General features: G+C 39.2%; 1 protein-coding gene across 1 annotated transcript in view; it reads left to right on the forward strand.

Moving 5' to 3' along the window:
• Positions 1–18,223, forward strand: part of TMEM135 (transmembrane protein 135) — a 161,539-nt gene extending 143,316 nt beyond the window's left edge. Inside the window, exons 8-15 of the mRNA XM_066341303.1 lie at positions 1,162–1,308; positions 3,410–3,479; positions 7,395–7,562; positions 10,252–10,315; positions 11,005–11,081; positions 12,640–12,738; positions 14,218–14,285; positions 15,826–18,223. Of these exons, the coding sequence (XP_066197400.1) occupies positions 1,162–1,308; positions 3,410–3,479; positions 7,395–7,562; positions 10,252–10,315; positions 11,005–11,081; positions 12,640–12,738; positions 14,218–14,285; positions 15,826–15,958 (826 nt within the window). The 3' untranslated portion in view covers positions 15,959–18,223. The remainder of the gene's footprint in view (positions 1–1,161; positions 1,309–3,409; positions 3,480–7,394; positions 7,563–10,251; positions 10,316–11,004; positions 11,082–12,639; positions 12,739–14,217; positions 14,286–15,825) is intronic.
• The last annotated feature ends 5,116 nt before the right edge of the window (positions 18,224–23,339 follow it).

Below are 23,339 nucleotides of genomic sequence, written 5' to 3' on the forward strand. Positions count from 1 at the left end.
GCATTGTAAGAAAAATCATGCTTCTCTAAAATTTTTCCAGCTTTTGGATGTACAACATATTTTGAAGAAAGCATAATCATAAAATCCTTTGGGTTGGAAAAGACGACTAAGATAATCCAGTCCAACCTTTACCTCAACACTGCCAGGTCCACCACTAAACCATGTCCTCAAGTGCCACATCTACATGTCTTTTGAATACTTCCAGGGACGGTGACTCCACCACTTCCTGGTCAGCCTGCTCCAGTGCTTGACAGTTGTTTCAGTGAAGAAATTTTTCTAATATCCAATCTAAACCTCCCCTGGTGCATCTTGAGTCAGTTTCCTCTTGTGTGCTAGCAAGAGAGAAATCCCTTCATATTTGGGACTGTTATTAAAGAAAACTCAGACATGTGATTGCATGTTTTTGAAGGAGTGCTAATCTTCTGTCTTTCTAAAATTTGGGTTCAGGATAACGCATGTTTTCCTGGAAATAAATGGCTGCTGTGTTTTTACCTGGAGCTTATTTGCTGCATTACAGAATGACAAAGTTTTTGTATCTTCATTACCCTCAGCAAGAGCACCAGGGTACAGTGTTACTTGGATTATAGTGCATGATGTTAGGAAACATCTTGCCATTGTGTCCTCCCTTGCCCTTAACACACAGTAATTCTATACCCAAGATGAGCCAATATATTGACAATATCAACTTCTGAAGAAAGAAGGCTGAAGATGAGGCCAAGCAAAACAAAGTTGATGTTTTCAGTGGGTTCAAAAACATTTTGAGGATTCTGCAAAATAGATATTTTATAAAAATATTGTAGTAATTATCAATCTATGTAACCCCATTTTGCTGGAGATAAGTGAGATATTTCAAGTGCCTTTTTTTATTCTTACTAAGTGTACTTCTTTGTCTTAGAGATGGACTTCCCTATCAATGATTTTGGGTTTACTTTTAAAACTGGCATCAACTCTATCCTCTAGCTGAAATATCTCTTCAAATATATGTCAATGGGGTGATCTTCTCTGAAGAAGTATAAGGTTTGGCAGCTCTGTAAGATGAGTTTTTACAGATCTGGGAGTAACTTCAATCTAGTCCAAGACTTAGAGGCTTATACAGGACTTCATGTATTTATTTGAATTATTTATGTAATTGCATTGTTCTGTTTTGCTTTTTTCTTTCAGGTTCATTGTAGGGAAAGAAGAAATCCCCACCCATTCTTTTTCACCTGAAACAGCATTTTCAAGAACAGATAGAAAAATCAAGCATAGTGAAAAAGTATCACAGCCAATGAACATACTGGCACTAACAAAAAAGCTCATGGACAAAGTGTGAGTAAAAAAACCCAAAAGAAAAACAAAATAAAATGAATCGTTATTTAGAGCACTTTAATGTCTCTTATGTTGTATTTGACATTGTTATATAATACTTCTGATTTGAATTTCAGTGTTTTTATATTTTATTTTTACTAGGTAGTTAATAGTGACAAATGATGAACTCTAGAGAGAGCAAAACCTGAAGACCTATATGTCATAGCTATGACTTACAACATGCAATTGCCTAACAAAGGGAAAGCAAATTCAGTCCATGATGACTGCAGGATGGTAGCTGCTTTTTCCGCAGTTTTCAGCATGCCATAGTTCTGCTGGATCTAGTGGTACTATTAAGGAGAATAATTGCACAGTGGCAGACCCTACTTATGTCACCTTAAGTGACTATAACATAGTCTTTTGGGGGACTTACCCCCCTGTATTGCATAAAGGAGAGCTACCTACAAATAGGATTGATGGCACGTGGGCTGCCTCTGCTGTCGGGAGATAGAAAGATAGAAAGAGCGAGTCTAAAACTGTTTAGCACAAGGTCAGATCTGGACATCTGAAGTTAGGCAAGGTAGGTGCCCTCTGTCTGCAGAATCCAGTCCGCTGTCTTTTAATATGAACTTAAAGAGGTGAGTGCAGTGAGCTTTTCAGTCTGATGTGTTCAGATGATTTACTTCTGCTATGACTGATTCCTCTGCTTTGGGTATATTGGATACCACAAGGAGTCATTCATTTACAGGGAAGATGGAGTAAAAAATGGGTTAGGAGTATGTTCACATGACACCTGTGAATCTTCACTTCCACTGACCTCTTCAAGAGCAGTTTTATGACCAAATCTGTACATGCTGTCACGCAGGAGAGAGTTTTCCAAATGCATTGTAGTGGCTTGTTTTACATGCTGAGATGATGAACAAACATGAAGTGATCCCAATCACATGGTGAATTCATATGATTTGCTGGGTTTTAGTTGAAAAATATGAGGGAAGTCCTGAGTGGTTTTTCAGGCATGACTGTATTAGACAGCAAAATACCTACAAGAAAATTCTTTTACCTGAATTGCTTATGCCTGTTTTGTCTAAAATACCTGCTACTCAGTTTGCTAGATATAGTTCATAGCTCTTCTGTTGTTGGTTAAATACAAGGATTGAAGATGGAGAAGAATATTTTTTCTTTAAGGTTTTGAAACTCCCAGCTCAGACATTCAGCAAACTTTCAATATGGAGTTTTTATGCTCTCACTAGTTTATCTTCCATATGGTTCTTTTCAGTATAATTGAGTCTAAATGCCTGTAACCTGAGCACATTCTCATTACAATTTTTGCTACATAAACTGACCTCACAGATGATTTATGGCCATTAGACTTTATAGTACATGATTCAAAACTTCCAAGATATTTGACATAGTATATAAATTGTGTAATTTATTTTACATTAAATCTTAAATACTTGGATATAGCAAAATATAATGTTCAGACCTGGTATGAAATTACTTATTTTGATTCTACATAATGCAGAGCCAGAAACTGTACAATCCACACATCGCACCAGCCCAAGCCAGTCTGTTTTAAATGCTCAAAGTCAAAAATCTCAGTCCAAAGGAGAGCTACATAAAAATCCAAACTGCAGAAGAAATAGCCCAAAAGTGAGAAGCTTATAACTGAGAGAAGTCTCACAGGGTGTTTCTGTGCATTTGTATGATCTGCAGTGCCCTTCAGTGACCCTTACAGTGGTGTGAAAGGATACAGGTAACAGATGCTTGTTCAAATATCATTCCAGAACCATGGAGCAGAGACAAAACAGGAAAGGTCACATCACTTTTTGTTGACCACAGCAGAAAATTTGTTCTTTAATTTAGCATTTTATGGTAAGAGGTTGGATCCAAATAAGTGTGCAGACACTTTTTTCTTGGGGTACAACTGAAGTATTGTTAGTTTTTTATTGTCCTTTTATGGCATCATAAAAGTTCACAGTGCCCTTCAGTGGGTAATGGGGAGAATGAGTGCTGGGCAAATAGCACTTTATGTATTTTTAGGCAAGAGAAATTTATGAAGTCTCCTGTCGCTGACGCTGAAAACAGCTACGAGTTAATACGTGTTTCATTATGCTTTTTGCAGGTGCAAACATGGCCCAAGGCATAGATGCTGTAAACACTATGGAGATAATTGCATCTCATACTGCATTAAAGTAAGTGAAGAAAAAGCTCGATTGACAAACTCTGGCAAAGAAGGGGTAAAAGTCTGTAGTCAGGAAAAGCATATGCTTAGGAAGTGAGAAATGAGCCTGTTACTCATTCTTCTTCTATTGAAAATGTGACAAACCAGAAAACAGATTTTCTCAATTTAGGACAGGGCGGTGGTGGGGTTAAAGTTCTCTGGTCTTTCAGATCAGCTGTAGTGAATGAGTAACATAAAATGTGTGGGAAAAAATGGACTAGCCAGCAAGGAACTTGTTTAACTATGTGATGCACTTCACGGCTGAGCCCACTTGTGACTCCCCCCTAAATAAAGCACCTGGAATGTGCTGCTGTGGCAGGCAGCCGTGGCTCCCGTGCAGCTGCACAGCTCTGGAACGTCGCTGCTGGGTACTGGGTGCACTCCTTCAGTCATTTATTTTAAGGGCTCGGGGTAATGAGAGATTGGTCACAGTTGCTATGCCCAGGAAGAGCTGTTTATCTCCGGTGGTATAATTCATCCTCCATTATTAATGCGATCAGCGCATTTTTTTAAAGAGAATTACTCTTCAGAAATTTGTGTTGGCTGGCATTGGTTTGGCACAGGTGGTGCCACCTGCTGTGCCTGTTTTGGGAGTTGGTAAGACTCCAGAAGATCCCAATCCCTTAACAGTTGACCTGTTTTTATATATGGAGCAGCAAAAATGTATTTGAGTATATGTATATTTAATTTATATTACTTTCAAAAATAACTTTTCAAAATGTTAAAGGAACTTGAGGATGGGGACGAAGGTGGATATTCAGGAGTACACATCCTTTTCACTTACTGATTTAGAATCATTTTGTTTTGTTTTATATATATCCTTAAATGGAATGAGAGGAGGAAAAAATCTAACTGATAATAAAGCTGAATAAAGACTTGACCTTGACAAAAAGTAAATTTTAAAAAGAATTTTTTTAAGGCTGCTCTCTCTTTAGAGGAGACAGTTGTGCATTTGAAATGTATTTCATTCTTGGCCTCATCCTCTCTAATATTTTGGTATAAATTATTCTTGATTACAATAATCTAATGAGGAAAGTATTGCTGAGGCGACACTCAGATGCTTTAATTTCCTGTCTGTTCTTTTTATTTAAATTAAAAAATGAGTGAAAAAATATTTTTATGTATTTATATTTTTAACGATCCAAAATTCTATGAGTGTTCCTGGAGTTGATCAGTAACAACTATCAGCTGACATGATTTGAGCATATTTTTACAATTCCTTTTCTGTAATGGAGCTTTCAGATCTGATAATGATGCAATGAACTCCTTATTGCCAAAATTTCCCCTCAGTGCTATTTTCATTTGTCTTCTCATTAATACATCTATGCTTTTACTGTCATTTGCGTGCTCTTTTTCTCCTACTTCACATTTAAATGCCCATTAGCTCATTGACATCATCATGGCTTTTACATAATGTTCAGTAGTCTCACTCCACCTGAGTTCATTGACTTCCCTCCAAACCTTAAATACTTGAAATGTTTTGTACTTGTAAATGTCTGAAAAGAGCTGTGAGAGAAGCAGTAGAACAATATTTTTCCTCTTTTGGATTCTGCTTGTTTACAGTGAGGAGCCATTAGCCAACAGTAGAAGTCCAGATATCTGTTTTTTCTGCTGGTGCTGTGGACAGGGACAGATAACTCTCCAAATTTACTGGTGACTACGGTGACCTCAGAGAAGGTCATAGGATCATACCGTGGTTTGTGTTGGAAGGGGCCTTAAAGAGCATCTCATTCCAGCCCCCATGCCATGGGCAGGGACACCTTCCACTAGAGCAGGTTACTTGGAGCCCCATCCAACCTTCAGCAGTTCCAGGAGTGGGGTGTCCACAACTTCTCTGAGATTATTTTCTTATGATTGTAGTCTCAAAGTCCTGTCTCTTTAAGGAATGTGGGGTCCTATATACCCAGAATAAGTAATAAATATCTTAATTAAGTGATTTTAACTGTCTTAACTAATTCCTAATATATTGCAACAGGTTGACTGAGTTTTTGGCATGTTTCTGAACTCTGTTTATGTGCACATATGCTTTTCTGAATTTCAGTTATAGCAAGTATCTTGAATGTATTTTTAAGAAATTGGTTTTTCAAAAGCAGAAAGAAAGGTTTATTTGACAAATTCTAGAGATCTCTCATTCCACTGTGCTACCAATTCTGGCTGATTTGAGCTCCAGCTCAAAACCTCTGTGGAGAAATGGAACTTAGCAGTTTTCTTTGCTCAGTTGCGTTTATTTTAGTGTCCTGCATATGCTCTGCTGGGTACTACATCCATTCTTACTGGAGGTCTTTTTATGGAAGATAAAAATTACAATACTGTACATGGATTATAAGATACAGTACTTCCTGTTATTATGAAAAAAGCACCTGTAGTTGTGATATGATTTCACCTGGTTGAAGTAATGGGCTAAATAGAGAGATTTTGCACAATACTTGGTATTTCCTGCACATCAACATTAAACCTCAGTCCTTTGGTTCAGCCCTTCCAATTTGGCTACTAATAGGAATAAAATCAGGGATGTATTTGAGTGTTTGCAGTTGTAATTTAGATGTTTCCTCACCCCACTGAAGTCACCTTTCCTCGGTAAAAACATCTAACACACCATTCTGTTGCTTCTTGTTTTGGGCTTTGTTCTTAACTGCTGGGTTTAGGACTTCCTTTTTTTTTTTTATGGCATGAAGGAATGGAATTTTTTTCAATCAAAAAAATGCTGTTGGATGGCTTGATGACTTTGATTGGATGACTTATTTTCTTCCATTTGATTCTCATAAACCACTTCTTGAGTAGCAGGAAGAGTAATTGTTTCAGGAAGAGTTTATTACTGGATGTTTAACCACAATAAAATTTTATGAGCTTTATGATGCATTATAAAGTTCTTTAGGAGACAGAAATGGTTTGAGTTTCTGAGTCTGAAGGGTTGCTCAGTCAAACTCTCTGCCAGATTTCCTTGTCACTGGAATTGTGTCCTTGTCCTGTAATTGAATGAGGTATCTGCCTTGTTTGCAGGTAAGTGCAGAAATAGTTTTCACATAAAGCATCTTTCAAACAAAACCTGGGTAAAATTTATTCAGAATTATTAAAAAAGGTTCACCTTAGGGTAAGAATAATGGTAGGAAACATTGGAGAAAGTTAGAAGAAACTGGGGAGAATAATTTGGGAAAAAAAAGTGAGCGTGGTTTTGTGTCATGTCAAAAACAAACAAACAAACAAACAAACAAAAAACCAAACAGATCTTTATCCAGGGTGGAATAGTAAACAAATTCTTTGGAACCCATTTTATCTTTTCTCAGTAGCTCTGCACATGAAGTCCCTTCCAGTTTATCCCTTTCCCTTGCTGCAGGCATCCCGGAACCTCGTGTTTGGCTGAGGCAAAGTCTGTGAGCATGTGCCAAGCCACCAGGGTTAACTTCTAATTCTCACAATTTCTGAAATTTATTTTTTGTGGACTTTTTCCACCTTACTGTTTTCTCCAGACATTTGAGTATAGAAGTGCTCTTTTTTCTCCACTGCATTGCTTTCCTCTATAAACTCGTTTGTGGTTAAAAGTTGGTCAGTAACCTGGAAATGAAATCATCAAGACTATTTCAAAGGACAGAACTTTGGAGTAGAAGGGAAGGCTCTCTCTTGAGACCTTTCAGAAATTCATAGAAATTAAAGAAGGGTCAATTGCCTGTGATTTTACTGCCTTTGTTATTGTACAGGGTAACTGGGAAAAAGAAAAGTCTTGAGTTTGAAGGTGAGGATAGGATACATTTATGCATTTTACATATTATCTTCAGAGTGGGTTTTAAACTATTCAGTGTCAAAAAGAAAACCTTCTGTAGAAGCTTTTGCTTTTCCTTTTTCAGAATTTGTGGTTTCTTACCACAAAATCTCTCTTTCTTTTCTCTAGGGCTTCATTAGGATGTTTAGCATTGGTTACCTGATCCAGTGTTGCCTTCGGATTCCTTCCACCTTCCGGCATCTGCTTACACAACCATCACGGCTATTTTCCCTCTTCTACAACAAGGAAAATTTCCAGCTTGGAGCTTTTCTGGGATCTTTTGTCAGTATATACAAAGTAAGTTTATAGTATACAGAAATGCTATGTTTTTTATTTCACTTTTCAGAATACCACAAAGAGCTAAAAAGTCAAGCTGCTTAGTAGTACTGGTACTGTTTCCTACAGCATGTCACTGACAAATTTTATACTATTGCATCAAATTGTAAACAGAAGGCTATTCTTGTATTCTGTGTGTTTTTTCTGTAATTTCTAAATAAACCACAGATGGATTTTGCAGCTTGTTTTCAAGATCAGGAGATAGAGAGTACTTCAGAGAAAGTGAATTCAGATTTCAGAGGGATTTGCTGCTACACAAAAGCATTTTAGTGCAGGCAGAAGTAGTGACTGCAGTAGCATCTGTGTTGCCAGAGAGAAGCCATGTGTATATTTTGTTGGCTCACATATCTGGAATTCTTACTTGACACTAAATAGAAGGAGACTGCAGAACATACAGCATGTAGCAGAGGGCACATTGCACTTACTGCTTGGAAGTCTATTCTTTCTACCCCATTATAAGATAACAGATTGTGAACTGATAGGCATTCATTCAGTATTGTTGGAAATAATGAAATTATGTTTATTTATGCCAAAAGAGAATGTAGCAAAGCACACACCCTAATGCAGAATATATTGCACAGTGCAGTGCTGAAGTGTCTTTTACACTTTTGTTCTTAATCATATGACATTTTTCAACAGCCATTTTACTTGCTCTGCAAATTCAAGGTCATGCTGTATTTTTCAAGGTAAATATTATTTACTGAAAAATACAAAAGGAGGTCTTACACGTAAGCAAAGCAGCATTTCACTTGATTAGTAATTAAATTGAGAGACAAGAATTTCTACGTTTCAGGGTCTAAAATTTTTGATGGCAAAGTGCAAATGAGCTGTTCAGAGTTTGCTTGAAAATTAAATTTTTGCTTAAACTTTAAGAAAAAAGCCTTTAGAGAAGAAAAGCATTTAAATTGCAAAAGCTAAAAAGATTTTGATGTGTTTAAAAGCTCCAATTGAGAGCCGCAATTCAGCCCAATGGACACTCATTTTGAGGGTGACATATTCTAACCTTTATTTGTTATTTTTTAAGTATGTGGTCAGTACTGCTGAGGCCACACCTCAAATCCTGTGTTCAGTTTGGGGCCCCTCACTACAAGAAAGACATTGAGGTGCTGGAGTGTGCCCAGAGAAGGGCAACAAGGGGAAGGGTCTGGAGCACAGTGCTGATGAGGAAAGCTGAGGATGTTTGGCCTGGAGAAAAGGAGGCTCAGAGGAGTCCTTATCTACAACTGCTTGAAAGGAGGGTGCAGCCAAGTGCGAGTCAGTCTCTTCACCCAAGCAGCAAGGGACAGTACAAGGGGAATTGGCCTCAAGTTGCTCATGGGAGGTTTAGATTCAATAGTAGGAAATCTTCCTTCACTGAAAGGATTGTCAAGCACTGGAACAGGATGCCCAGGGAAGTGGTGGAATTACCATCTCTGGAAGTGTTCAAAAAGGTGTGTGGATGTGGCACTTGGCGGTGTGGTTTAGTGGTGGACTTGGTGGATGCTAGGTTAACAGTTGGACTTGATCTTAAATGTCCTTTCCCGGCTAAACAATCCTCCAATTCTATGATCTATGGTATGTTATTGTTTGCATTTCAAAACTTACACAAATTTGGGTTGCATTATATTTTTCTTCCAGTCTAAATAGGCATGTAGGGCAGCAAAGATTCTAGTCAGTCAAAAAAATTTGACCATGGGGAAAAAAAAGAAAAAAAAGAAAAAAAAGAAAAAAAAGAAAAAAAAAGAGAAAAGAAAAAAAAAAAAGAAAAAAAAAAAAAAGAAAAAAAGGAAAAAAAAAAAATCGTGGTGCATTTTGGATCCAAGGGAATATGTAGTTCTACTTTTTTTAGATTAATGTGTTTTCCTAGTTCCAGAATTTATCGGACACATGAAAAAATCTCTGGAGGTTTGGTATGTAGTTGAAAAAAACCTTTATCTTGGGAAAGAGTCTAGGCAGATACAGCAAATGAGGATGACATGAATTCAAGATTAGCTTTGGTATTGGATCAGAATTCAAATTAGATTAATCTGCTCTCCAAATTTGAAAGAAACGGCAGCAGTAAATTGTAAATTTAAGACACTGAAATGTTATGGGTACTATGTCCAACTCTGTGGACTTTAGTATCACCACTGCTTTTAAAAAGCTTGTTCTTTGTTGTGTTGATTTCTTGTGTTTTTGTTAATGTAATTTAGTGTTTCTTGATGTGGTAAAGATTACCTAATCAGACATAACGTGTCTCAATAATGAAAGTTTCTACAGCTCTTAAGAAATTGCAATGTGATTTTACATTTCCCTTGCAAGATTCTTACAATGGGAAAGTTTGCCTCCTCACTTATCAATTAAATTTCCTTCTATTGTAACAATCTTACCAGGTAGAAGAATGCATTATCCCTGAAAGTGTTTAAGGGCAGGCTGGATGGGGCTCTGAGTAACCTGGTCTAGTGGAAGGTGTTCCTGCCCATGGCAGGGGAGATGGAACAAAGTCATCTTCAAGGTCCCTTCCAAAACAAACCATTTTATGATTCTGTGATCTCCACTTTCAATTCATACTCTGTGCTATATTACTAGCTTATAAATGTGAGGAGTTTTATATTCTTTTCTTCGTGAATACCTCCAGTCTTTGTGTTATAAGAAATAAGTAGAGCTATGCCTGCATTCTGTTCACCTGCAGGGTACAAGTTGCTTCCTGCGCTGGGTCCGAAACCTGGATGATGAGCTTCATGCACTTGTAGCTGGTGAGTCCATGGAAAGTTTGTGTTGTGTGTGTTGGGACTCTATAAGTCCTCTTGTCTGTCCTTCCATTCCCTTTTCAGATTTCTGTGATTAAAATAGGACTTTGTTCCTATTCCTATGTACATCAAGGTTGTGTCAAAGTGACAGTGATGTTTCAAGTAGTGTCAAAGAAAGAGTTGCAATTAAAATTGTAATTTTAAATGTGGCGTTTCTGGTCAACTCCAAGGACAGTATATTACTGTGCGCACAAATATAAACTTGTCCTTTAATTTGCAGCTGTACAGATGTGAGATGAAAATACTGACTCTTCCATATGTGACAGAATAAACATTTGGCTCCAGTGGGTCCAAAGAAAGACCCTTTTGCCATGGAATTCGTGTGGTGATGAGGCCCTTCCCTAATGTGCATCTGTCACGTGCTGGAACCTCAGAGGTCTCTCATCCCACAGAGAACAGAGAAATTTGATACTGTGCTCCTGAGGACTGAAGTACAGATTTGTTTCAGCATTTTGAAACTTTCTCTTTTTAGTGATACAAACCATATTTGGATGGGCAGCAAAAGAACATCACTGAACTGTGCTGTCTGTAGCAACAGAAATAAATAGTTCTGTGCAGTGTTTGTTGGGCTGACACAGAACAGTGACCTTAACAATGCAAATCACAACCTAACAATGCTTTTCTAATTGTTACAGGGTGTCTAGCAGGAATTTCTATGATGTTTTACAAAAGTACAACTATCTCTATGTATCTGGTGTCTAAATTAGTAGAGGTAAGTTATATACCCTCCTAAAAGAGGTCTTCATTTCATCAATTTTTTCAAGACAGAAAAAAAGAAAATTAACTTCAGGGGTTTTGTCTGGCAATTCCAGTAAAATACAAAGTTGTATGGTGATGGTGTTTCAGTACATGTGTGCCAAGAGGTCTCATTTCTTTCTTGCTTTCTCTTCTTTGACTCATTTTGAATGTCCTTTGTCTGCTGGTCTTCATGTATATTCTCCATGATTTTTTTAATCTCCTGATAACTCTTTGCTTTGTAGTTTTTGCAGATTTTTTAAATCAGAAAGTTCCAAGAATACCTATTCTGCCAGAAACATAAATCAGACCTAGTCCTTAATTGCAGATTTATTGCCAAAAGCTACAGTTTAACTTCCTGCCTTTGTTCCCTAATTTTGGCATTCAACAGTCTAAGATAACTCAAAATAGCTTAAGTTTTAGTCTCTAGCTGAAGTTGTTTGTTAGTGTACTACAGCTGATTGAATTCCCAGGTTTGGAACAAACTTTGCTCTAATTACTAATCTTCAGGCTTGAGTTCTTTCTCTGAACTTGTTAAAATTAGGAGCCCAGGAAAAAAAATAGTTACAGAGTTTAGGTATGTTGATTATACTTCTGTAACCAGCATTTGATTTCTGACTGTGATTTTTTCCAGAAAACTGAGACTTAGTCATGGTTAATTCCCCAACACCACCACTGGAATGAGCTAATAATGTTCTCTCACTTTGCATCATACCTGAAACACATATTTCTCCTGCAGACCTTGAGGGCCTTGTTCTCCAGTGATATTTATCCACCTCTATTACAGAGCAGAATTAATTTTAAAGAACATAAAAAGAAGGAACTTTTTCTTCTTACATGTAAAATTAAACATACTAAGGGAAGATACTCTCTGTTCCTCCTCCTGGTTACCCAGACCAAGCTCTGAAGTCAGTTCACGTATTGGTCATATAACAGCAAATCTGAGTTATCCATATTGACTTTTCAAACACCAGTTGTAAAAAAACAGTATTATCTTCTATTACCTGTGGTTTTCTCTGGACTTTAAGACATCATGGCTATAGTGAAATAAGAAAAGCATTGTGTGTTCTTTTTTTTTTTTTTTTTTTTACTACTTTTATCATCTTACGCAAGCCAAGGGTAACTGACCAAAGAGGCGTGTGCTGCTTTACAAGGTCAGGCTGTGCTCAGGAAAATAAACTGTACATGTTTTCTCAGAAAGTAAAGTATGTGATTTCAAGCTGTTTAAGAACAGTGAATATTCACTTTGGCAGAATAGTTATTGCATTGTTCTTTTGCTTTTTTAAAAAGAAGAATTTAACAGAGCAAACTTTTCCCTTTTTATCTTTATGTTCTGTAACACCCAAGCTGTTGCTAGTCCTGTTCTGTGCATTAATAGCCTATTATTAGATTGATCTTGTCCAACTTTTATAATCTGTCTTAATCAGCATCACATTTGGGGGCATATACAAACATGTTTTTTTAAAAAGGTAAAATAAAAAGTAAAAAGATACTTTGATTTTGTTGCATTCAACATTTTTTGTTTATTTTTACAGACTTTGTACTTCAAAGGCATTGAAGCAGGGAAGGTTCCCTATTTTCCTCATGCAGACAGCATCATCTATGCCATTTCTACATCAATATGCTTTCAGGCAGTAAGTATGTTCCTTAACAGAACACGAAGTTCTTTAAATCAAATGTTGGATGAAAAGAGGAGCACAGGGAGATAGTTCTGTAGAAAAGATGTTGAGATGTAGTGATTCACAGCATCTTGCTCCTGCATCCTGATTCTGAGTGTCACTGTGGGAAGGTCATTTCTAGGACTCAATTTCTCCTGTGCTTATAGCTGAATACATTATACAAAGCATTGAATTCTTTGGAAGGGATCTTAAAATGCACTCACCCAGAAGATGAACAATAATTTATAAACTTCCATATGCATGTGAAAGGACAGCTTCTCAAGAAGGCAAACAATGTAATACAGTATTTTATGCTTTTTTTTTTTAAATCGACTGAAAGTTTCCACTGTCAACTGACTTGAATTAATATTTCCTAATTGAAAAAATCTGAAAAAAAATAGTAAAAACCCTGAAGTGTTACATTTGACATAAGATGTAGCTACCATCTTTTGCACTTCTCAAGTTAGCGGCATGCGTTTACTTTCAGTCCTTTTATTGTCTACATCAGCTAGAAAATCAATTTTTCAGTGCTATCCAAATAGCTCTACTATTCTACTACATCTCACTATTCCTAGACCTTCTGCTGAAACATCCCGGCATGGACTGCATGTCCTCTGGACCTCCATAGCGATGCATATTTCTTGTACCCCTCAATAAAGAGAATATAAAATGACCCTAAAGCAATCTTCTGCAGTCTTGTGCTTAACAGGACATTTAAGAGACACTCCTCCTCCTCGTTTTTCCCATGTGCTTGGGAATATCTCTAAGTCTAATATCGAAGTGAATTGATATTTTAGTGCTTCGGGTGTGCCTGAACATCTCCAAAATACTGCTGTCAGAGACAATTGTGTGAGACTAACAGACAAAAAGTTATATGAGAAAAGAAGGGCTTTTTGGTTACTTAATAACAAATTGGAAAACAAATCTAAGACCAGAAACAACTTGTTAGATTTAGCAGGAAGAAGGAAGGAGAAATTAGAAAAGGGATCTATGCTGAAGTGTTTGTTATTCACTATATTATATTTCTAAGTGACCAGAAAAGTAATGGAATAGAGAGAAGACATGGATTTTGGCTATATGACATTATTTAAGATAATGTAACACGGAATACAAATATGACTACAAGAAATGGTAGATCACAAAACGCAGAATGTATAGGGGATTCAGGAGGAGGTAAATTCAGCATCCACCAATGCAAAGTCATGTACGTACAAATAATGATTGTTGTTGCTTTCTCTGCAATGAGGTGTAAGCTAATTGTCACCACTGGTAAAATACTGTATTCTGGGAATATCAGTCTGTGCTGGTGGTGGTCATACAGAGCATTGAATTCAGCAGAGAGCAGTAAAAATTAGTTCCATAACAATCCTTTTGCTAATTTTGGCAACCTAATGTAGCAGGTGAAGCTTTTGGTTGACACTGTCAGCTGGCTCTGACAGAATCCTCTCCTTGCAGGCTGTCATGGAAGTTCAGAACCTGAGACCTTCATACTGGAAATTTCTTTTACGACTAACGAAGGGCAGGTATGTACTCAGGGGTGTGTTATGGCTTGTCTAAGCCTGTCATTGATCACACTCAGATTTCTGTGTCATTCACTGCCAACAGCAGAGCCCTAGAAGTACATGAGGGCTAATTTCCTGTGGATTTACTTTGCTTTTCAAACGGTTTCCATTGCTCTTGAAGTTCTTTGCTGCTGAAGTGGCATTGCTGGGTTTAGTGTAATGACAGGACCAGACTTAACTCTAGTGAAGACTATTTAGGAGATGAGTATTTTACTTGAAGCTTTTTTAGTTCACTTGGGGAGGGTGCTTTCAGATTCCACTGGAACATGAAGAATCTAGTGAACAACTATACATGTTGAAGAAATCACTTAGTTGGTACAGTGATTGACAACATGGTATTACTGTGGATTTAAAAGCATTACGAGAAATGTCAGAATATCTCCTAAGAATACTTGAAAGCTTCAGTACTTCTTTTTTAAGTGTTTCAGTTGGGAAAGGAAGTTTTTTTTTCTTGGAAAGCTAATGAAAAGTTTTCACTGATCATAATCATAAATACACATTGTAATAACATACTGGATGTTTTTTCTATTTGCTGCAGGAGTCTAAAAAACTTTCTTTTGAAAATAGATCTTGCTGTAACTGACTTAAAAAATTACAGCTTAATGAAGTGTACACTGTGATACTGGTGCAGTGTGTGGCAGGAACAAGGCATCCAAATCTTGATCCGTTTATGAATGAGGTTATAAAAGATAATGTTTCTCATGACAACAAACTCTCTTGGCTCTAAAAATAGAAGTGAAATCAGAGGCCAGTCCCTGGAGCATGTTGAACCTACACTCCCTGTGGCACAGTACATGCATGAGGTGATTGAATACATTGCAAGATTTGGTGGGAAGCTTTCCTGGAGATGCCTGGAGGCAGTCCTCAGGCAACCTCTGAGGCGATACAAACATGATACAGGGAATGATGTCAGTGCAGGTGTCCAATTTTGGCTGCATTTTTTCATTTTGTCCTAATCATAAGCTTGTCTTAGTTATAAAAGAGGAAGGAATAGAAATTCTGTTCTTCTCATTTATTTTAGCTGAAGGAAATCCCTCTAATAATAATTTTGATACTCTCTCCATAAAGGCAATTTCTTTTGACATTTCATGCACTTTTCATTCTATAGTTGTGAAGAACAACAAAATGGAAGTAGATTGTAACACCCATAAAATTGACATCCAGACTTGGGCAGGCAGGGCCACAATTTGTTTTGCTGGAGTGAGAGAGAACAGTGGTATATTTTGGTTGGACCTTTTTTTTGCGGAATTAAAAGTAGAAGGGGAATCTTCCCCTTTTTCATAGGTTGCATTATTTGAAGTACACTTACACAAACAGCCACATTTTTCAAATGCATTTTTTTTAAAGTCTTTATTGCTTGTGGTGGAAAACTTTCAATCTCTAAACAGTGCAGGCTGAAGCCGATATGTCAGAGATTTTAGTGAACTTTCATGGCCTGAAATAATTTTATTTTTTCATGGGTGAGTCATGCATTCATGCTTTCTTGTCTTTTCTTTTTCAGGTTTGCTCTCATGAACAGGAAAGTTTTAGATGTGTTTGGTACTGAAGCATCTAAGAACTTCAAGGATTTCACGCCTAAGCTTGACCCAAGATACACAGTTGTGCCACCAGAGCTACCGCTGGAGCTGTCTTGAACACAACGGTGTGGCTCACCATTGAATGTGATCAGCATTTGTCCTGAAAAGTTAATTAACTTGACAGTCGTATATATGGAGGAAGGCTAGGGCTCCACTTCAGTATTACTTCAATGAGAAATGCTTTTTACCAATCAGAAATACTGAAGCTTTGCAGGGAGGTGTGGCTTAGTGATTAAGCCCCTTCCATAAGCAGAAAACATTTCTGGATTACTGTAGTTGGTTGACAGTATGGTAGAATTCTGAATGAATTAAACAAATGAGTAATATATTTAGAGATGAGAAGTAAAACATAAATGTGCTTCATAATTTCAAAAATTCCATAGTTCATACCAGTAGAGTATTTCTTGGTAAAACTAAAAGTAATTCTTAATTTAAAAAGGAAGACAATTGGCATAGTTTAGGTCCAAAATTTTGCCTGATCTTAAAAATATTGCAGTCTGGTGAAAATGCCTCCCTGGTTTTCAACATTGCGTCACTGATTTGTCTCAAGGGCCACCACCCCCTCATTAGCTATAATTAGGGTATTTTTACACAGCTGTGGTTGCAAAACAAGGCATTCCTTAGGAAAAGAAAATGCATATTGATTCAGAAATCACATTCCAGGGCTGTAAATTCCACTGATGACACAGATAACAGACAAGGAAAACAAGAAGGTGGTCCCGGTGGCTGCTGCGCGCCGAGGAGCGGCGGGTGTGGTGGTCAGCATCTGCCAAGTGGAAAAGGACACAACTGGCAGAGGAAGGAATGAAACGTTCCAGCCTCTGAGATGGTGCTGGAAACAGCAGACAGTTACAAAAATAAAAAAGCCAAGAACAAAACAAAACACACACCCGCCTCCCCCCTCCCCAGCTAAAATACACTGAAGCAAAATGTTTATTTTTTAAAGGTTTGACATTGTCGCCTTAGATGGCATCGGGTTGTTTGTCCGGCTGCAGCACCAGCCAGTGTTTCAAGCATTTCTTTGGAAGAGAACTGACCCCTGAGGTTAGGCTGTTATAGAGAACAGTTTTGACAATCATATTAATAATCTTTTTTCCTTGTAGTTGGTGAAGAGTGGTTTTCCATCGCGCCATTAGAGCCACGACTGACACAGTTACATTAAATTTGATTTGGTACTCAATGCAAATAACTACCTACACAGAGTCCATCTCATTTTTACTGTACATATTTCTGCAGATTTGTGTTCTAAAGTGAAACCTTGTCGTGCTAATTGCTTTTTTTTTCTTCGCTTTTTTGGGCTTTTTAAAATTATGACGCATTCAGGTGATGCTGAATGGTGTTCATTACCCTAGAAGTTAATGAAAAGACGAACTATATTCACATTCAACTGAAAAAACTAAAAACGAGGCAAGATAAGCCAGGGAAATTGCAGTAGGTTGCATGTATTTTAAAAACAAACAAAAAAAGAACAAGAAGAAGAAATGTTTTATTGGAAGTCTTTATCAGATAATATAAACTGGACTAATTATTAGACTCTTTGTCTGGTAACACTGTAATCCTGTCCCATATTTTTTATTCCAAATAGCTGAATTTCTTGATCTGAATATACAGTCATTTTTATCAGATTTATGGTCATGAAAATTTTACCAATTTGTGCACAAAATCTGCTTCTTCATCAGCTACACTAACAGTGATTTTTTGTCACTGTTACTAAAGGTGCTTCTTCCTTTTAAACAGTGGTTGTCCAATTTAGTGTGAATAAAGTTCTGCAAGCTAGTTTGTATGCAATATTTTGTTGCTTGGAATTATATTAGAATTCCTCAAAAGGAAATAAAAGTTAATTGAACAAGAACTTTAAAAGGATTGTAAGAGATTTGTAGTGTTTTTCCACTGGAATATGGTCTAAAGTATTTGACCTTGTAAAGTCTGAGAAGTTATATATTTTAGGTGGTATATTAGAACTCACACACTATATTATGAATACTTTCTAGTGTAACTATATACCATTCTCAAACCTAAAGATATTTTATAGATGGATTAAGTTTCTCCACTGGAATGACAATTGTGATTGTTTCTTTATTTGACGGGGTTTTTTGGGAAAAAAAATCCAAGAACTACATCTCAGCAGCTAAATAACAGTTTTGTCTATGTTTCTCGCTTCCAAAATTTACAGTTCTTGTTTCAAGTTATTTTCATGTAATATAAAAAAGAAATTAAAAATTTTTAAATTATTTTTATTCAAATTGAATATATGTAAGAGGAAAAAAAAATAAAGTCCTAATGTTCTTCCCAAGAATAAACTGTTGCTGCTTAAAAAAATGACTTTTTGGGCCATGTTGTTAATAAGCTCACTGGAGTCGTAAGTGAAATGAAGTCATAGAATCTTACAATGGTTTGGGTTAGAAGGGACCTTTTAAAGGCCATCTGGTTCCAAAGCTCCCTGCCGTGGGCAGGGACACCTTCCACTAGACCAGGTTGCTGAGAGCCCCATCCAACCTGGCCTTGAATCCAACCTGCCCCAAGGATGGGGCAACCACCATCTCTCTGGGCAACCAGTGCCAGTGTCTCCTTGTACAATCTTCTTTCTTGTATCTAATCCAAGTGCACCCTCCTTCAGTTTGCAGGCATTAGCCCTGGAAGTGATTCTTGGTGGTGAAGGAATGCTAGGAATGTGACTGAGTATTAACATTTGTTGCAAAATAAAGTCTTAATGGGATGACAGTGAAGAGGTAAGGGGAACAGGTAAGCTGGCAACTTCAACTCTGCACTTCCTTGGGCAATGAGGTAATGTGAGTTGATGTTACTGTTTCTTTTTGAAACAGAACAGACCGCATCTCCCGATGTGCCGGCAGGGAAGAGCGGCACTCCCTGAGCTCTGCCTGCCACCTGGTGGGATGGTTGGGCCCCATGTGACTGAAAGGCCAGCCCTTTCTGGCTCCTGGTGTTTGTGATCATAGGATGGATGTCTCTTTGCTGATGCCAGACTTCCTGCAAAAGTTCCTTTTGCAAAGAGGAATGCAGAGGTAGGCTTGTGCAGGAGTTGGTGGGAAGTGGTGATTTAACCTGAAATGTCACAGTTCTGCAGTAGATGTTTGGGTGTCCCTAGGGAGTCTGCTCAGGGCAACAGTGCTTGGCTCCCTGCAGGTATCTCAGGAGGCTGCTGCTTCATCTATGGCTCCCAGAAACAAGCATGACCTATGGCTTAGTCCTTCATCCCTCCCTCACCTCTGCTCATCCCAGTGTTGGGTCATTTCCCTTTGTGAGTTTGCCTTCCTTTATTCCACTTTAGGCCACTGTTCTTTTGCCTGTGTTTGAGGAGATGGGAAAGGGTTTTTTCCAGATTCCTGGTGGCATCCTAGGTAAAGGAGTCTGCTGTGGTCTGAGCCCAGCCTTATGCTCAAATTCAGAACAGCTTGTGTGCAGCTTCAGTTTCCAATTCTGTCAAAGGAAAATATTTCTGGACAAGCGGTCCTTGAGTGTATGTGCGCTGACAAGGCACAAAAAGGTATCAGTGTGGATTATACTGAGGTTTTACTATTTTGAGGATTTTTTTTTACACAACTACATTTAACATGTGGGGGAGGCAGGGCCCAGGCTCCCTTTGGCTGGACTCAGTGGTTTCATGGGACCTTATCAATTTGTGTGATTCTGCATCAGGGTTATGAGGGCTTGTGGTGCAAAAGCACAGGACTAGGGGCATGTAGCAAATTGCAATTCAGGTCAGCAAAGTTGTTTAGGTGGCTGTAGCTTTCTGCTTAAATCTTGGTCTGGAGGTTTCCATTTCCAGATTGGTTTTTCTCTAAATTTGTGGGGGAAGAGTGCCTCACAAGTCACCTCCTTTGACAAAAGCAATACATTTTCTCTGACACCTTAGAGAATGCAAACGAGAAATATGACACTTTTCCTTGAGCTACACAGTTTTGTATTTTCTTATTTATTTAGTAGCAGAACCTGGATGTTTTATTTATCCTGTAGATATATTAACAGTAAGATTTTAGGCAATATTTTTTTCCCCCATAAGAAGCCTAAAATTGCCATTGTGGGTACACTGGCAAATTCACCCAGTGCTCTCCCTTGCCTTTAGCTACACTGACATAGGATCACTCAGGACACAGCACTCACGTTTAACAGCTGATGGATTATGTCCTTCCATCTCCATCAAACAGGACACTTGCTTTACCAACATGCTGCTTTGAATGTGGCAAGCAGAAATGTGAATTAGAGCCCACTTTAATCTCAAGGACTACTTTTTTTTTTTTCCCTCTGGTGCAGGCCAGGGAGATTTCCACTAGCTAGTTAAAATGGAGAACAGTCAGAAGAATTTTTAACATTAATGCCAAGGTTTTACCCAGGGTAGAGGAGTCTGGTTGGAAACCCAGGCAAATAATTAATCTTCTCAGGCTGGTGGAATCCAACCAATGTTTTTCCCCCTCAGCTGCCACAACAGGGACATAAAAAAATGCTGCTGTGGCTGTTGGAGCAGGAGCTGGTGAGACTGTTCCCAGGCCTGCTTGAAGTTTACAGAAGACCTGATCACACAGGGTCAGGAACAGAGGCAGGGCTTTTTTTCTGTATTTTCCTAGTATTTTAGAGTGAAAGCTTGTGTTCCCATTACAGGCAATAAAAACTTGCAAGGGGCAGACTGGGCTGGGATGAACAGATGTGGTGTGAGAGTCCCACCTCAAAGTTCTGCTGATTGCACTGCATGTATACAAACACAAAAAAACCTAAGGAGTCCAGAAATGTTGGTTTGGTCTTTGTCTATTGGCTGTAAAACAAATGAAAAATAAAAGAAACTTTCCCCCTCACCATGACATGTAACTCAGCTGGGAAACTCCTTTCCTGTGACCATTAACACAAGTCAAAAAGGTGATCAAAATAGCAGTTCTAACTATACCCAAAGGCTTAAAAAAGACATTGGCTCACATAGTACAGTCCTTAGCCCATTGCCCTCACTGCCATGTGGGTTTGAGACAGTATTATCTGTGCATTATGTTCACCTAGAGGACCTGTGGGTAGTGTGCAACTTGTCACTTGGACAAAGGTGTGGAACAGTCACTTGGACAAAAGTCATCTTTGAAGGCACGTGGCCTTGATTTCCCAGCTCACCAGTACTAGGGGTGATGAAGAAATCCAGTTGGTTTCTGTGACAATACAGCTTAATCCTCTGCAAGGTCACAGGGACAGCAAGGAGGTGTCCTGGGAATCAACAGGTGTCCTGTTCAGTCAGATGCTCTGTCCCATAACTGTCAGTGAAATGCAAACTGCTGTGGATCCCAAAAGCAAAGCAATGTCCTTCATGCAGGGGATGTCAGGAAGTGAAAAAGCTGGTATGTGCCCTGATAAGTCTACTTCATGCCTTCAGGCTTACAAGGATCAAAAGACATCACCTGTCATATGGGTTTTCTGTATGGGACCAGCTTCATCTGCCCAGGCACAGCCTGCTGGAACCCAGGCAGGAAACCAGTGGCCACAAGAACAAACTTGGGATTGTTAAACCCAAGGCCACTCACCACCACAGGCTTCCTCTGATGGCTTGGAGCCTTTTTCTCAGGTCACTACTGGAGTCAGCCAGGGACTGGGCAGATTAGAGCACTCCCAGCAAAGGGATGAGCCAGACTGGCCGCTGCCATCAGAGCTGCGCCCAGCGGCTCCCTGCGATGTGCAGCACACAGAACAAAGCTGCTCTGATGGAAAGCCTCCTCTTTGATAGTGCCTTTCACAGGCTGGCCTGCCTGGGAACTCAGCTCCATGCAGTGTCTGATGGTCAGCTGTTTGTGAGCATGACTTCAGGCTTCATGTGTCCCTGGGAAAGAGAGGGAGCCAGGAAAACAGCCTTCACAGTGCTCCTGTGGGAAGCTGAATGCTGAAGTTTTGCTCCCCTCAGCTGGAGTTTCTGCTCACCTGTCTGTTCCCGTTCAGCCTCATTCATGGTCTTCATTCAGCCCTACAGTAACCTACAGCTGTTGAAGTTTATCTGCATCCCGGTTCCAGGGCATGTAAACTCCAAAGATGATCCAACAGGGGTGGGAGCAGAGGGAGCTCAGCCTTTTTGCTCAGCTGGGAACAGCAGTAGTGGGGCTGCCTTTCTTAGCTGGGGATGTGTTTGGCTTTAATGCTGGCTTTGATCTGTACACGGACAAGGATGCTGGGCAGGAATTACTGCTTGCTCCAGTAATCATAATACCACTCAGCATGGGATTAATTTTTGATTCCATGAGTTAGTCTTAAATTATTTTGCTGTAATAAGTTAGAGTGGGAGGAGAATATTCTCACAGAGAGTGAGTCCAAATAAAACAGTGTGTGTAGCAAGGCAAAGTGATTTTCCTGAGAACCTGGGGGGGGCTGAGGCCATGTTTTCAGACATTAGCTCAGATCCTTGGAACAAATCTTTATTTGAGCTCTTCATTCTAAAGAGTTTTCTGTTTGATAAGGAAAGAATGACCTTTTGCTTGCTGCGTTGGGCAATGTTGCCCAAGACTTGACAACAAAAGCAGTTTATACTGTCATGGATAAGCAAGATCTCCCTCTCCTCTAGTACACTTTCTCCTGCATTAGTTAAGAGCACACACCAGATTCCTAAGTGACCTAGGAGTATCAGTCTCCATTTTTGGAGGTTCAGCCTCAAATCATGATTCTCAAAACCCACCCCAGGTTCAGTTTAACTTGACAGTAGTGTGCTCCTTTCAGATGTGAAAACATCCAGAGACCTTCTGTGCTGCCACTTCTGCATGGATTTCGTGAGCTGTGATAATGCTGGGAAGCCTTCTGCCTCCCACATATGACAACAGGGATACAAGGGTCCCTTTGCCAAGGCCAGTCCCCTGGGGCAACCACTGTCCAGAAAGAATGAGGTCTGGCCCATATAAATTCCTGGACATGTCCCAAGACCTGTTGGCCGTGTACTGGTTGGTCCTGGCCAATAAATGTCAATGAACTTACAAACAAATTAGCCCTGAGAACTCACTTTTCTGTTCCAGCAACATCCCCTGGCACCCTTTATGGCTATGGATGCAGCATTGATGCATGGCTGGAAAGGTGCCCATTGGAAAAGGCCCTAGGAAGCTGGTCAGCAGCAGCTGAACGTGATCCAGATGTGCCCAGGTGGCCAAGAAGGCAAATGACATCCTGGCCTGGATCAGCCATGGTGTGGCCAGCAGGACCAGGGCAGGGACGATCCCCCTGTACTGGGCACTGCTGAGGCCACACCTCAAATCCTGTGGTCAGTTCTGGGCCCCTCCCTGCAAGAAAGACATTGAGGGGCTGGAGCGTGTCCAGAGAATGGAAAGTGAACTGGGGAAGGGTCTGGAGAACAAGTCTGATGAGGAGTGTCTGAGAAAGGTGAGAGTATTTATCCTGGAGGAAAGGAAGCTCAGGAGGACCTTCTCACTTTCCACAATTGCCTGAAAGGAGGGTAGGAGTCAAGTAGGAGTCAGTC

This window comes from Sylvia atricapilla, chromosome 2 (genome assembly GCF_009819655.1).
Source record: "Sylvia atricapilla isolate bSylAtr1 chromosome 2, bSylAtr1.pri, whole genome shotgun sequence".
In the NCBI taxonomy this organism is placed as follows: domain Eukaryota; kingdom Metazoa; phylum Chordata; class Aves; order Passeriformes; family Sylviidae; genus Sylvia; species Sylvia atricapilla.